The 13,517-nt window shown below is 31.8% G+C and overlaps 3 protein-coding genes and 1 long non-coding RNA gene across 4 annotated transcripts; all 4 read right to left on the bottom strand.

The window, feature by feature from the left end:
* Positions 1-766: 766 nt before the first annotated feature.
* On the bottom strand, positions 767-3,271 carry LOC121236863. Its single transcript, XR_005934822.1, has 2 exons — positions 3,027-3,271; positions 767-1,073 (listed from the first exon to the last, which is right to left on the bottom strand). It is a non-coding gene; the product is annotated as an uncharacterized LOC121236863 (long non-coding RNA).
* A 467-nt stretch (positions 3,272-3,738) lies between these two features.
* On the bottom strand, positions 3,739-4,628 carry LOC121236864 (late embryogenesis abundant protein At1g64065-like). The gene has a single exon (XM_041133349.1). It carries the CDS (start codon positions 4,554-4,556, stop codon positions 3,909-3,911), a length of 648 nt encoding a protein of 215 aa, XP_040989283.1. The 5' UTR covers positions 4,557-4,628; the 3' UTR covers positions 3,739-3,908.
* A 3,776-nt stretch (positions 4,629-8,404) lies between these two features.
* LOC121236867 lies at positions 8,405-9,370 on the bottom strand. The gene has a single exon (XM_041133351.1). The coding sequence runs from the start codon at positions 9,174-9,176 to the stop codon at positions 8,559-8,561; it is 618 nt and encodes a 205-aa protein (XP_040989285.1). The 5' UTR covers positions 9,177-9,370; the 3' UTR covers positions 8,405-8,558.
* Positions 9,371-10,594: 1,224 nt separating this feature from the next.
* On the bottom strand, positions 10,595-11,221 carry LOC121236672 (late embryogenesis abundant protein At1g64065-like). The gene has a single exon (XM_041133107.1). The coding sequence runs from the start codon at positions 11,219-11,221 to the stop codon at positions 10,595-10,597; it is 627 nt and encodes a 208-aa protein (XP_040989041.1).
* Between the last annotated feature and the right edge of the window lie 2,296 nt (positions 11,222-13,517).

The raw sequence follows: 13,517 nt of genomic DNA on the forward strand, positions 1-13,517 counted from the left end.
ATAAAATTATTTTTGTTCTTCACGGACGGTCTCGTGCAACATCCGCTTTAGAAATTAATGTAGTATGGTATGCTTGGAATATGGGATGAAACATAAAATTTTTATCTTATCTCATTTTATAATTATAATTTTTTCAAACTTTCATGTAAAATATAATAAATAATTTAAATTTTTTAAAGTTTAAAATAATAATAATATTTTAAAATAATATTATAAACTTCATTTATAATTAAAAATTCTATGGGGAAAGTGCCAAGGTGACATAATCACGCCAGTATCCATCTTCCGACACGTACATAAATTGGACCACCATACACCATGTCTCGTTCATTTTTATTTTGTTTTTAAAATTCCAACTTTTAATCAAATTTCCTTTAATATAAAAACATTATCTAGTGTCTACATTTTTTAATAATAAAACAAATTAGAAAAATAAAAAATCGCATGTGATCTTTTTATCCAAACAACTTTTCAAACCTATATATTCACTTTAATAAACTTCAATATAAAAAAATCTCAAAAAAATAAATTATTTAACCAGCATTTTAGCTTTCTTATCTATTTTTATAAGAATTTGTTTATTTGCAAGTCACATACATCAATTATATAATAATATTTGATTTGTAAGATTTAAATTTTAAAATTTTTCTTTTAAATCATATCATGTAAGCGTTCTACCAAGTATATTATTTACACCAATTTGTAAATAAAATTTTCCTAACAAACCTAATAAAAAAAGAAAAGCATTTTGAAACTTTTAAAAGAATTCTAGAAGTTTTCACACGGTGTGATATTATTTATAAATTTTGAATTTTTATATTTACATTTATTTTTAACAAATGGCAGCAAACACAATGTTGACGATGCAGACATGATATTGACCAGTAGTTGACAAAACAAAGGGTTATTGCCAATTATATGTTATTCAAAGGAAACAGCCGAGAGGGAAGACACCTTGACAACCCGGGCCAGTCACCTCACCATAACAAACAGCCTTAAAAGTTGAAAGGCTGTGTGTAGAGATGGCCCAGACTCCACATGCAGCTACCAAATTTGTGAACCCCGCGCATTCTCTGAATGCGGCGAGAGCCAGAAGAGAGAGTTATTCTCATGGGCCAGAAGAAGATAAATTTTGCTTAAAAGTGCTCAACACTAGCCTACAAAATGGGCAAAGATGAAACAATTAACTTTCCAACAAAAAAGCATCAAACCACGATACCTTTAGATCTGTAGATCCTCAAAAGTCATGGATCTAACAATGTTTAAAAATAAAAGCATTAGTCAAAAAAGCATACGACACTTGCATATGAGTACAACAACAAGAATTACGCATTAGTCATAGCAAGTTAATAGCTAGCGATTGATGCCCCAAAATTTGGGCCCTGTGCATCTTTAACTTTTGAAAAGAAAGATATATATAGGTCGGCAGGATTTCATCATCGGTCATAGGTTAACTTGCTCTAATATCATATAGAAATACTCATTTCTCTTCATAAAAGGTCAAATAGGAAGAGTAGAGTAATTCCTTATAAATACCAAAATGAGTTTGTTCCTAAGCCGAATATGACTTCTCAACAAGATATATATTTAAATAGTAAAAGTGTTTTATCTCATCTCATATCATTATTACAACTTTATCAAATTTTCACACAAAATATAATAAACAATTCAACTTTTCTAAATTTTAAAATAATAATAATATTAAAAAATAATATTTTAATAACATTTTATTCAACTTTTAATTTTCATCTCATCTCAACTCAGTATCTAAACGGTACCAGTTAAAATACTACCCCATTTGAATTAAGATATAAGTTGAGATAGTTTGTGAATAGTAGAATAACATATTGTTAGAATATTATTTTTTAATATTATTATTATTTTGAGATTTGAAACACTTGAATTGTATATTATATTTTATATTAAAATTTGAGAAATTTGTAATTATTAGATGAGATGAGATAAGATAAGTTTACATAAGTTTCCAATCCAAACAATGAGCTATTCTGAAACTGTTTTCAACTAAAATTATTTTGTAATTTTGTGCCAGCTAATTGCATTTTAGAATCTATATGCAGAAAGTACCCTTTCTCTGAGAAAAAAACATGGTGGCCTTTTGATCTAGAACTAAAGGGATGGCCAATTCTTCTTCTTCTTCTTCTTCTTCTTTTAATGAGCAAGGGATGCCATTCATTAAGTGGGGATTGAGATATGGTGATATAATATGGAAGCAAAGCACAATTCTAGAAGGAGCCCCAAAAGTTGGCAAGGGAGAAAATGGAGGAGAAGATGGAATAATATACAAATAATTAAATTTATATTTTCTCATCAGTTTAAGTTTTGAAACAAATAGTGATTTTACTATGCCCATTTTCTTTATCAAGCGAAATGGGAACGGAAAATTATTCCTTTTTAGTTTGGTGTGCAGGTCACTTTTTCCTTTAAAATGTCATGGAACTCCAATGAAGACATTGTTAAGAAGAGAGCAAAGTGAATGATAAAACCAGATAGAGATAGTGCATCCTGCTATACCTAGATATTAATAAAGCTGGGGCATTCCAACACAGGAACACTACTTCTGATACGAAATTTCCATCCCACGAGGCTAATAAGACATTGATGCACTACAAAATCCAAGATCTACAGCATATTTCAAGGCCACTCGGTAAGATTTCACCCCCAATGAATAGCAGGGACGCGGAATAAAACAGATTAATGCACTGATTGGCATTGCTCGTTTGTTCAGGAATCATCAAATGACATCCGATTTTCAATGCTTTTCAAGGTTTCTTCTTAACACCCCTGCCCCTATTTATGCATATGTATATAAACCATGTAGTTTTCCTTGCAATCAGATAGCATGAAAGCAATTTTGAGATTAAATGCATCCAAACTTTAGAAAAAGAAAAAACAAATAAAAAAGCAAGCAGACGAAGCTCTGTAAGTATCAGAACATAAAATTCTACATGATAGGCTATATATGTAGAAAGGAAGGAGGGCAGCATAGCATTAGGAATTAGGATTACCTTCCTAGAGCTCAAAGAAGAGAAGCAGAGAGGCGGCCATGCGAAGCTCGGGGGGCGCCACAGCCAACAGGCTAAAAAGGACAACGATAAAGGTTCATGAGATTGTTCTATTTGACCACTACAACCATTTTGAAACACCACAATTTCTAGCCCTTGAAACTGTCCTGTCTTCTTTCGACATGTCCATTTGAGTCATTCCAATTTTAAGGCGGCCATTTCCGATGTGGTTGGTTTGGAATATATGAGATTATTCCTCAGTTTTATGCCGATTCGGAAAAGAGAACATTTTCCCGAATATGCGCGGTGGGTACCCTGGGCCGAGGCTGAGGCCTAGATCGACCCACACCAAATAGAACAGGCCTGGACTAGAGAACTTTGAACACTATGGGTATCTTTTAGCAGAAAACATGTCCATATTAACACATATCATTTCACAACTCACGAGCTCAACCTCAGTACAAAAACTTTTATCAAAACTCTAACCTGCTAAAAAAAAGGGTGGGCCTGCGTCCACTGCTGGCCTCCTGTAAATTTGAAGGCTTTTTTTTTTTCAAATGATTTTTTAATACTGTTAAATATTTTTAAAAAAATATAATATTATTAAAAAATACTTTCTTAATCACTAAGTAAAAAAAAAAATACTAAAAAAAACAAAATTGAACGGGAGCCCCCGTTTTTCCGAAAAAAAAGAAAAAGCAAGTTACAAACTTAATTCAGAAGTACCAAACTAGCTATAACAGTATGGGATTGGTAAACAAATAATCATGACTTGAACATGAAGCTCAATTAATCAGAAGACGACTCCTAGCTATAAACAACTCGATTTCAATACAAACATCATGCAGAAAATAGGAACAAAAAATCCACAAAACCTTCACATTCCTAGCATTGAAGATCCTCGATTGCACCGCCCGTCAATTTAAGAGTCATGGTGCAGTTCATTTCTGCGATCTTTCTCTTCTTAATAATATTCAGTAAATTCACTCTACCACTCAAGCTGGCATAGCTGTTCAGTTTCAACATCCCAGACATCATATCACTACTAAGGTTCTTCGTATCTGACAGCCTGTTGGATCTTACTTCCACTGCAACATTCATCTTCCGGGTCTCTCTGGCTTTAACACTCCAACGGCCTATTCGAATATCGCCAACATTCATGCCTCCATACAGCACACTCATCGTGCTGTTCTCGAAATTAAACCGGCCAAAATTCGTGTTCTTGATAGTCACCTCGGCGACCAAAGTGGCACTAAACGAAGAATTAGACGATGATGCAGTGCCGACGTTAGACAACCTAAGATTTTTCACTGCGACCGAACTCAAATTCACGTCGGGAAATCTAAAACGTAACACGATTAAGGCAAATACCAATGTGAAGAGGAACAAGATGACTATACCAGCAAAGACATAAACGAAACACTTGCCACTTCGTTCTTTTCTAAGTGCTTTGAACGTGGCAATCTCTTCGTCGCTTCTCTGGTGTATTTTGCTGGGTGCAAAAGGAAGTGATGAATGACCATGATCTGCCATTTTTTACTTAATAGGAGCTAGAAAGGTTGAGCTAGGAGATGAGGTAGTACTGGTAATGGCGTTGGAGGCGAATGAAGATATGCATATGTATAAGAGCTGTACGTACGTAGAGGACTGGGATATTGTATGCACGTAATACAGCATAGAATCTAACCGCGTTGAATGCGTTACTTGGCGGCCTTGTTTTGGAGCGGCCACATGCAAGGCCTTCGGATCTCTATCACGAGGTGGCCGGCTTTTTTGTCCCAAAATATGTTGAGCTGTGTTTTCTTGTAAGTTGATGTAATTTTATGTTTTGTATAATTTGATGTGATTTATTGATGTTGATGTTGATTTTATGCAATTTGATGTTTAAAATATTTTGGATGTATTTTTAAAATTATAAAAAAGGAAATTGGAGCTGATTGGATGGATTTAAATACACATTAGAAAAATAGATTAAAAAATATAAAGAAATCTAATAATAATAATATGTTAATATTATATAGATAATAATTAATATAATATGGTTGATTTTGAATAGATAAATCAAAATGCAAAAAGTAGTATATTTAACCAAAAATTAGCTAAACCAATAACTAAACCAATGCTAGTGCTCAAGTACAAGAACCTATGGAGTATGCATGTAGCTCAATATAAATTAATAAAATTAATGTTAAAAAATAATTATTAATGTTACATTTATTTGGGATAGTTGGATTGATGACATCATAAGTTAAGTAACTGACATGGAGTCACATATATATATATATGAATATTTTTCACGTCAATTTGTACAACACATTTATAATATTTCTCAATATATAATAAATAAATTCTTTAAGGTATAGAAATGGGTATGGTCAAAAAGCCGGTCGGGTCTCCTCACCCTAGCACCGGGGGGATTGATTTCTTGGCGTGGAAGTACCCAATTAAAAAAGTGATGTTCAAAAAAGTAGTGTGAAAGATCTATGGAGGAGGCAGATCTAAAAATTGGAAATGCTAGGTACGATTGATTTTTTTATTTTTTCATTTTTATTCTTTTACTTAATGGTTAAAAAATGAATATTAATTAATTGGTATTTTTTTCTATTTTTTAAAAATATTTAAAGATATATAAAAAAAATTAAAAAAAATATATTTACACTTATCAGTTAAATTCTTCGATTGAATTATCACTTTCCATAGCACCGCCCTCTAAAAATTTATGAAGCTAAGCATGAAAACGGGCAGGCCGGTAAAGCTGTAGGAAGGGAAGGATCATGGACCAATAATGGGATATATAGGATTAGAATTATTGTTATTTTAAAGGTTTTTATATTGTACTGACATAATTTAATTTAGAATATAATTTTTAACATTTAAATCTTACAAATCGAATATTATTATTTAAATAATGTGCATAATATACTCTACATGCCAACTTTATAATATAATAATTTATAAATACTATTAGTATGATAAGGCAATAATGAACCAAATCAATCGCCTTGAATCGTATAGTACTGTTTTTGCTTCCCAAACTTAGTGCAAAAGCTATCATGCAGGTTATATGGAATTCTCTCCAGACATAAATGAGCTAGGTTTCTTAATTAAGGTAAGGTTTAAGAAAAGAACTAATTGACACATGGGTCCCAAAAACAAGAAAAAGATAGCACGATGAAACCCAAGAAATCTTCCACACGTTATTATATTGTTGATATATATATATATACACACACACACACACAAATACGCGTTTACCTTTCAGCAATCAGCATTTAGCGGCTTATGCCTTTACTTCTTGGCTAATCATGAAATTGATTTGAACTACGATGAAGTAAGAAAATACATACACATAAAATATGTTCTATAATAATTTATGAGTAATGTTAGATCTAGTTTTAAGATATACAAGTTCTAAGTACTTTCTTTAAAAAATAGTAAGATTTATTATTAAAAAATTAATTTTTTTATGTAAGTTTTATATTTATCCATTATTTTCAAATAGAGTGCGCATAACTTATACACTCTAAAATTACAAATATCATTTCTTATATTATAGTTGTTCAATAATATTTATATTTTTCAGATTTGCAAATAGATTTATTTATGACAGCAAATTAATATTCTTAATAGTTCTTGTACTCATCAGCAACCCTTCACCGCACAGAACTTGTTGACATGGATTTTTATTTTTTAATTTTTTTTTCCTTTAACATGCGTGTAAAGTAGAACTGCTAAGCAGAAATTTTCTTTATACTTAATTAAGTAGAATTTTTCGTTTTAACTGTTACGGGCATCAACTCAAAGCCCAAATATAGAAAATAGTCCAGTCACCGTAGACTTATTTTTAGGGTAATTAACATTTTGGACACCCCAAGCTTGTTCTGAACTTGCCACAATCCTTCTCGGCCCAAAAAGAGGATCATTTTGAACTAAAGTAATTTGATGGTATGTTAATAAAAGTGTTAGATACAATAATAAATTGTGTATTCTTTCTTAAAAAAAGTGAAATTTTCTATTAAAAATTTAATTTTTTTCATGTAGATTTTATATTTACTATTTTTTTTTTAAATGAATGCTGTAAATATTATTTTTCTATTAATAATCAATATCAATATCTTTCCAAAAAAAAAAAATGAAAATATCAATATGGGAAAACCGAGCGTGGCCCAATGTAATACTCAATGAGCCGAAAACCCAATACGAATGCAATAGGGCCCAGTTCTTCTGTGATCATGACAATTAGCCCAATCGAGTTGGATCGTGAGCTCATTTTGTTGTAACTATTTGGAAGCTTACATTCAAGACCACAGATTCACAAGTGCAGGCCATCATCACCAAGTCAAAACTTGAGAATTTTCTCATTTTCTTGTTCTAGAGTTGCGAGACATAGACGTTGACTCCATACCTAATATTTAATTATGACTGAGAATCGTTATGGATCCACTTAATAAGTCTATCTTTCCCACTAACATTAATCTCTTTCTTTTTTTTTTTTTTTTTTTTTTTTTTTTTTTTTTTTTTTTTTTATCCATAGCTTTCATTCTTATTAGAAAAGCTAAGTTCACATGATATTGTTTGCCGTCCACCCGAAGGTAAAATAATGTATGGCTTCTCCACATCGACTTCTCGGCAGTAGACGGCAATCACAGTACCCAGCTTCTAGCAGTTCGAATTAATCCAAAAATAAAATAAAAAAAAAATGAGTTTGACACCATGCGCTCAACAGAAGTACTTATATTAACGTTAATGAATTAAAACGATGAACTAATTGGACCGGATCGCCGGTTTCTGGCTTTGTCCACTGGAATATATTGCTTTCAAGTAGTGCATGCAGTGTGCCATTGCGTATCTTCTAATGCAAGCAGCATCACTTATAATGCGCAAGTGCTTCCAAAAAATAATCGGACCACTTCATTTGCGTACTAATTAAGTCTCCTTTGTTTTCGTAGATGAAATGTATTAAATTGAGATAAAAATTAAAAATTGAATAAAATTTTATTAGAATATTTTTTTTAATATTATTATTGTTCTAAAATTTAAAAAAGTTGAATTGTTTATTCTATTTTGTGTGGAAGTTTGAAAAAATTGTAATAATTAGATGAACTAAATCATGAGATATGTTGTAAAAACAAACAAGTTGTTTCAACCTGCATTAAGCTGCTGCTCAATGTCTATTCGAATTAAGTCAAAATCCAACTTATGCATCGTTCTTTCAAGTTTCAACCCGGCTTATAATGTTAATCAGCCAGCTTAATACATGACTAATTTGATCGTAGCCGGCGATGGGCGTGGCGTTGTTGATTACACTCCATTCCAAGCTGCCCAACTGTCGTCGTGATCCGTGATTGCCTAATTCTTTTAGTCAAGACTCAAATCATGGGTTTTTCTTGCTTTTCCTTTTATATTTCGTATATGTGCTCGGAAAATTGCTGTCAAAATATATGTATTCCCACGAAATTTAATTATAATAATAAGAGCAAAACCAGAAGAAGTGAACATAGGAATTAAAAGTACTGCTAAAACAGCCTGAAGTTTTCACTCGCAATTCAAATATCGGAACTCATTCGGTGAAACTGAATTGATACCCATCGTGCAGTTCATTTCGGCGGACTTCTTCTTCTTCATCACAAACATCAATTCCACTTTGCCGCTGAGCTTGGCATGGCTTCTCAGCGTCAAGATTCCGCTACTCAACTCACTTCCAAGATTCGATGTGCTTTGCAGGGCTTTTGAATTCACTTTAACAGTAACACTAACTTTCTTAGTCGAAAGCATCCCAGCCTTTCCTTTAGGAATACTAACCTCACCCACCGTCACGCCGTCGTACATGAACGCGGCAGTGGCGCTGTCATACTTGTAGGGACCGAAGTTGGTGTTCTTAACCCTAACTTGGGTTGTGAAGCTTATGTCAAAGGAGGCCGACGGTTGAGTGCTAGTGCTCACGTTCTGGAACGTCACAGCCGTGCCCAACCTCACCTTTGGGGTCTTAACTTTCAACACAGTGACGGAAAAGACTGCGATGATTATGGCCTGAAACACAACGAATATAGTAATATACATGGCCCACTTGATCCTTTTCTTCCGGCGGAGCTCGTCGGTGTGCAAAGCCGCCGATTCTTCGTCGTTGCTTGGCTGCTTAGTTGCTGGTGCCATTGGATACACCTGTTGGTTCGTTTTCTCTGCCTTTTTCTTATGTTTGTAGCAGTGTATACAATACAGAGTTTCGAAAATTGCTGTGGTTAATCCTTTTACTGAATGGCGCTAGGATATTAGAAGGTGATTGTTTGCATGGATAATTAGCTGGGGAGTGTTGGGCCATATATATATATAGGGTTTGGAAAATTTATCGGAACTCAAAGGGTGAAAGATGAGTTAGAGCTAGCTTCCAGGAAAAGGTGAGTTTGGAAAATTTATCGGAACTCACGGAGAGTTTTCCTTCAGCTACCAAACACGGCGGGTGGAATTGCTGACTTCTAGATGGTCGTTGTATTTTGTAGTGGTGTGTCTTCTCGAAGAGTGAATAGCTTAGTGAACCGATTATACTGTGCTGCCATGCGTTTTGCTCATGAAAGACGTGTAGTCCACAAGGTTGACAATTCAACCAACATAAGATCCCCCATTCCCAAGTTGAATTTGAGTGCATAATTATTGTTCGGAAATTTATTGAAAATGTTTATTTTTTTTTCTAATTAGTATAATATTAATAGCTAGAAATTACATTCTACATTTCAATTAAAAACAAATATATATTCATGAAATGATCTCGTTTTGTATTTATCTTCATTTTTTGACAAATCTAAATATTCAAGTAGCACTACTTTTTTTTTTTTTAATTAGTACTAATTGAATCACCGGATATCTTAATTTTTATAAATATTAGTCGGGTAAGGACGAATATCTGTCCGAGTTATAGTCAAATCAGTTCCGCTATGTACAGATGGATTTTTCTAATCCAATTAATCCAAGCAAGTTCTATAAGTATAAATCCAAATGCAAACGGGTACTCGAATTCACATATGGGTTTGCACTTTACACCCCTAGCTAGGGAGGTTTATGGCTCATTTATTTTTCTAAAAGTTCTACCATCCCAAGATTCTGAGGTTAATTGGTTTTTCTCTATTTCCCATCACCTCCGATGGTAACAAGTTTTCCTGTAAATTGATCATTTTTAACATTATCAGGGCATTTTTTTTTTCTGCTTAAAATTCGAAAAACAATGCTCACAATTAGGCGCTGGCGTGGAGAACTTGCTCTTCACACTGTTCTCGTGATATGATTTTATTTGTTACAGAATTTAATTTTAAAACTGATCTCTTACAAATTGAATCCTATTATATATTAGTTGTGTGAATAACGTTCTTTTCACACAAGCATATATATCAAATAATCTTAAATTTAAAGTTACTAATATACCCAAAACATAAATCACTTCGTATATATAAAACACAAATTATGCTAAGAAAAACACCCAAATACAAAATTATTGAACAAGTAATAAAACACACCATATATTAAAAAAAAAAAAAAAAAAAAAAAAAAAAAAGGAAAGAAAAACACAACCAACAGTGCTTTCACCTGCAATTCAAATCCTGGATTGCCTTTGCTGACAAATTAATAGCCAAGGTGCAGTTCATTTGGGCAGACCTCTTTTTCTTGATGACAAGCATCAATGTCACCTTCCCACTCAACTTGGCTTGGCTGTTCAAGGTCAAGACCCCAGCACCCAGCTCACTTCCCAGACTTCGACTGAAGCTTGGCATGAGTACATTCGAGCTCATATTTAATGTCACACTCACCTTTTCCGTCGAAAAAAAGCCAGCTTTGCCTTCGGGAATAAGGACATGCCCCACGGTTACACCCTGGAACGTGAACGTCGCATTGGTACTCTCAAATTTGTAGGGTCCAAAGTTCCTGTTCTTAACTTTTATTTGGGCCATCATGGTCAAGTCAAAGTAAGGTATGAACTCAGTGCCGGTGACCAAATTTGGGAACGTGACTGTTCCCAACCTGACCTTAGGCGTCCTGACCCTCATTACAGTGAGTGAGAGGATCAAAGTCTGTATAATCTGAACGATAATGAATGAAACGATGCACTTTATCCTCTTCTTTCGACGAAGCTCCTTGGATTCCACCCCGCATGATTCTTCATCGCTTCTAGCTTGCTCGTTTATTGCCTCCTGCTCCATTTTCTCAGCCATTCTTTATCTCTTGGAGCTGTGAAAAGAAAATGTATTAAGTACTGTTTAAGGAGAGTTATGTACTGCTATATATATATATATATGCGTACATATTAGAGCTTTCTTGAGAGATCTTTTTTCTTTTATTTCATAGGCCTCTACATAAATAGGATGGGTTCTCATCTCCAATTGTCTAAGGCCCCATTAATGTGTAAATGTATTTTCAAATATTTTTAAATATAAAATATTTTTTAATTTTAAATATTTAATTTTTTTATCTAATTATTACCTAATCATTGTAATTTTTCTAAACTTCTAAACAAAAGATAAAAAATAATTTTAACTTTTTTAAATCCAAAAACAAAAATTGTATTTTAAGAAGAGTTTTGCTATTCATCATTTTCACACATCATATATACACTCCACTTATTTTTAATTTTATTTAATTTTTTATTTTTTTTGATTTATTATTTCTAAATTAATTAAATTCTTTTACTTATCATTTATACATCATATATTTGGTAAAATAAAATAATAAAATATTATCTATAATGTGTAGTATGAGAATGATGAGTAAAATTTTTCTAATTGAAATCATTTAACTATTATTTACAAATCATTTAACTATTATTCCTAGATATTCCAAATATCTAAATGGAGCCTTAAAACTGAGCTTCCTTCCTAATTCTCTAGGCTTTCTTCCACCATTTCCATGCATTCATCATGATCGTACAACTAAACAATGTCTAAATTTTATGGAAAATGATATTACGCCCACTCAATTTATCTCTTTAATTTGATTGCTAATATATTTTATTTTATTTTTTAATATTGTTTTACTTAATGGTTAAAGAATTGACTTTTAGTGTATATATATATTTTTTAAATGTTTGAAAAAAATACAATTTATACTAAAAGTACACCAAATGAGTAAATTGAAGAAATATAGTAACACTATTACAAATAATTTACTATTATTTATAAATTATTTTTTATTTTTTAACTAATATTCATAAATGATTTTAACTCTTTAATATCAAAACGCAACCTCAATTTATCGGTAGGGCTCTGCGGCTCTGCCGTTCGTTCGGGGAAGAGAATAACCAACAAAGCGACAAATTAGAAACGAGAACGACGCACCAACTACTGGGTGGTTAATGGCAAGGGGACCTATATATAAACGTAAAACACACGCTAAAAGGTCTACAGTCATTAAGTCATTACACAGTGAGCTGGGCCTTTGGAAAGTACGTACGCCAGCCTTAATAATCGCCGGCGGACCTTTAGGCCTCGTGTCAACTCGTTTTGCCCACAACAACAGTAGGGGTCCCCTTATAAAGTTTAAGGTTAGGTTTGTATATCCATCAAAAAAAAAAAAAAAAAAAAAAAAGTTAGATTTGTATAGTAAATTAAGATAAGATGAAATAAATTAAGACGAAAGTTAAAAGTTAAATAAAATATTATTTATTATTATTATTATTTTAAAATTTAAAAAAGTTGAATTGTTTATTATATTTTATGTAAAAATTTATAAAAATTATAATGAAAAGATGATATAAAATTAAATAGATTAAGAATATTTTTCAATCCAAACTGCACTAAAAGTTAAGGTTTTGACTAAAGTTAAAATTATTAAAGATATTAATCTTGGATTATCAATTCTAAAGTTAAAATAATAATATAATATTATGTATTTTAATAATATTTATTTTTATAGTTTACAAATACACTCTATATATTGATTAATAATTTATTTTTTACATAAGAATATTGTTTTCTAACTATTTTTTATATCAACCTAATTATCAAACATAATATAGCCTTATTACAAAAAAATATTTCCTGAAAAATTTGGACATAATATAGACTTGTTTATAAATGAAAGTTTTAAAAAGAATTTAATAAAATCATGTTGATTATTTGTGTTTAGCTAGTCCAATATAGGTCATTTATACAAAACTTAGTTATATTTTCGATTTCACTGACATTTGCCTAGTCTAATGTTAGTGTTTTTATATATTGACTCTAACTTATGAAGATCTGCCTAAAGGTCTCTAGTGTCTCCAATACCTTGGGAGAAATGTTTGATGTGGTTATGGTTGGTTGTGTAAATGTCGCACATTCTTTTTAAAAAATAGTGAATTTTATTGTTAAAAAATTAATTTTTATGTGAATCTTATATTCATTCAATTTTTTTAAAAATAATATTTGATATTTACATACTCTATAATTACAAATATTATTTCTCCTAAACTTCTCATTCAGATTATTTTGGCTACTCGATAAAAGATACACAATGCAATCCTATCACACATTG

Source organism: Juglans microcarpa x Juglans regia, chromosome 6S (assembly GCF_004785595.1).
Source record: "Juglans microcarpa x Juglans regia isolate MS1-56 chromosome 6S, Jm3101_v1.0, whole genome shotgun sequence".
Classification (NCBI taxonomy): Eukaryota; Viridiplantae; Streptophyta; class Magnoliopsida; order Fagales; family Juglandaceae; genus Juglans; species Juglans microcarpa x Juglans regia.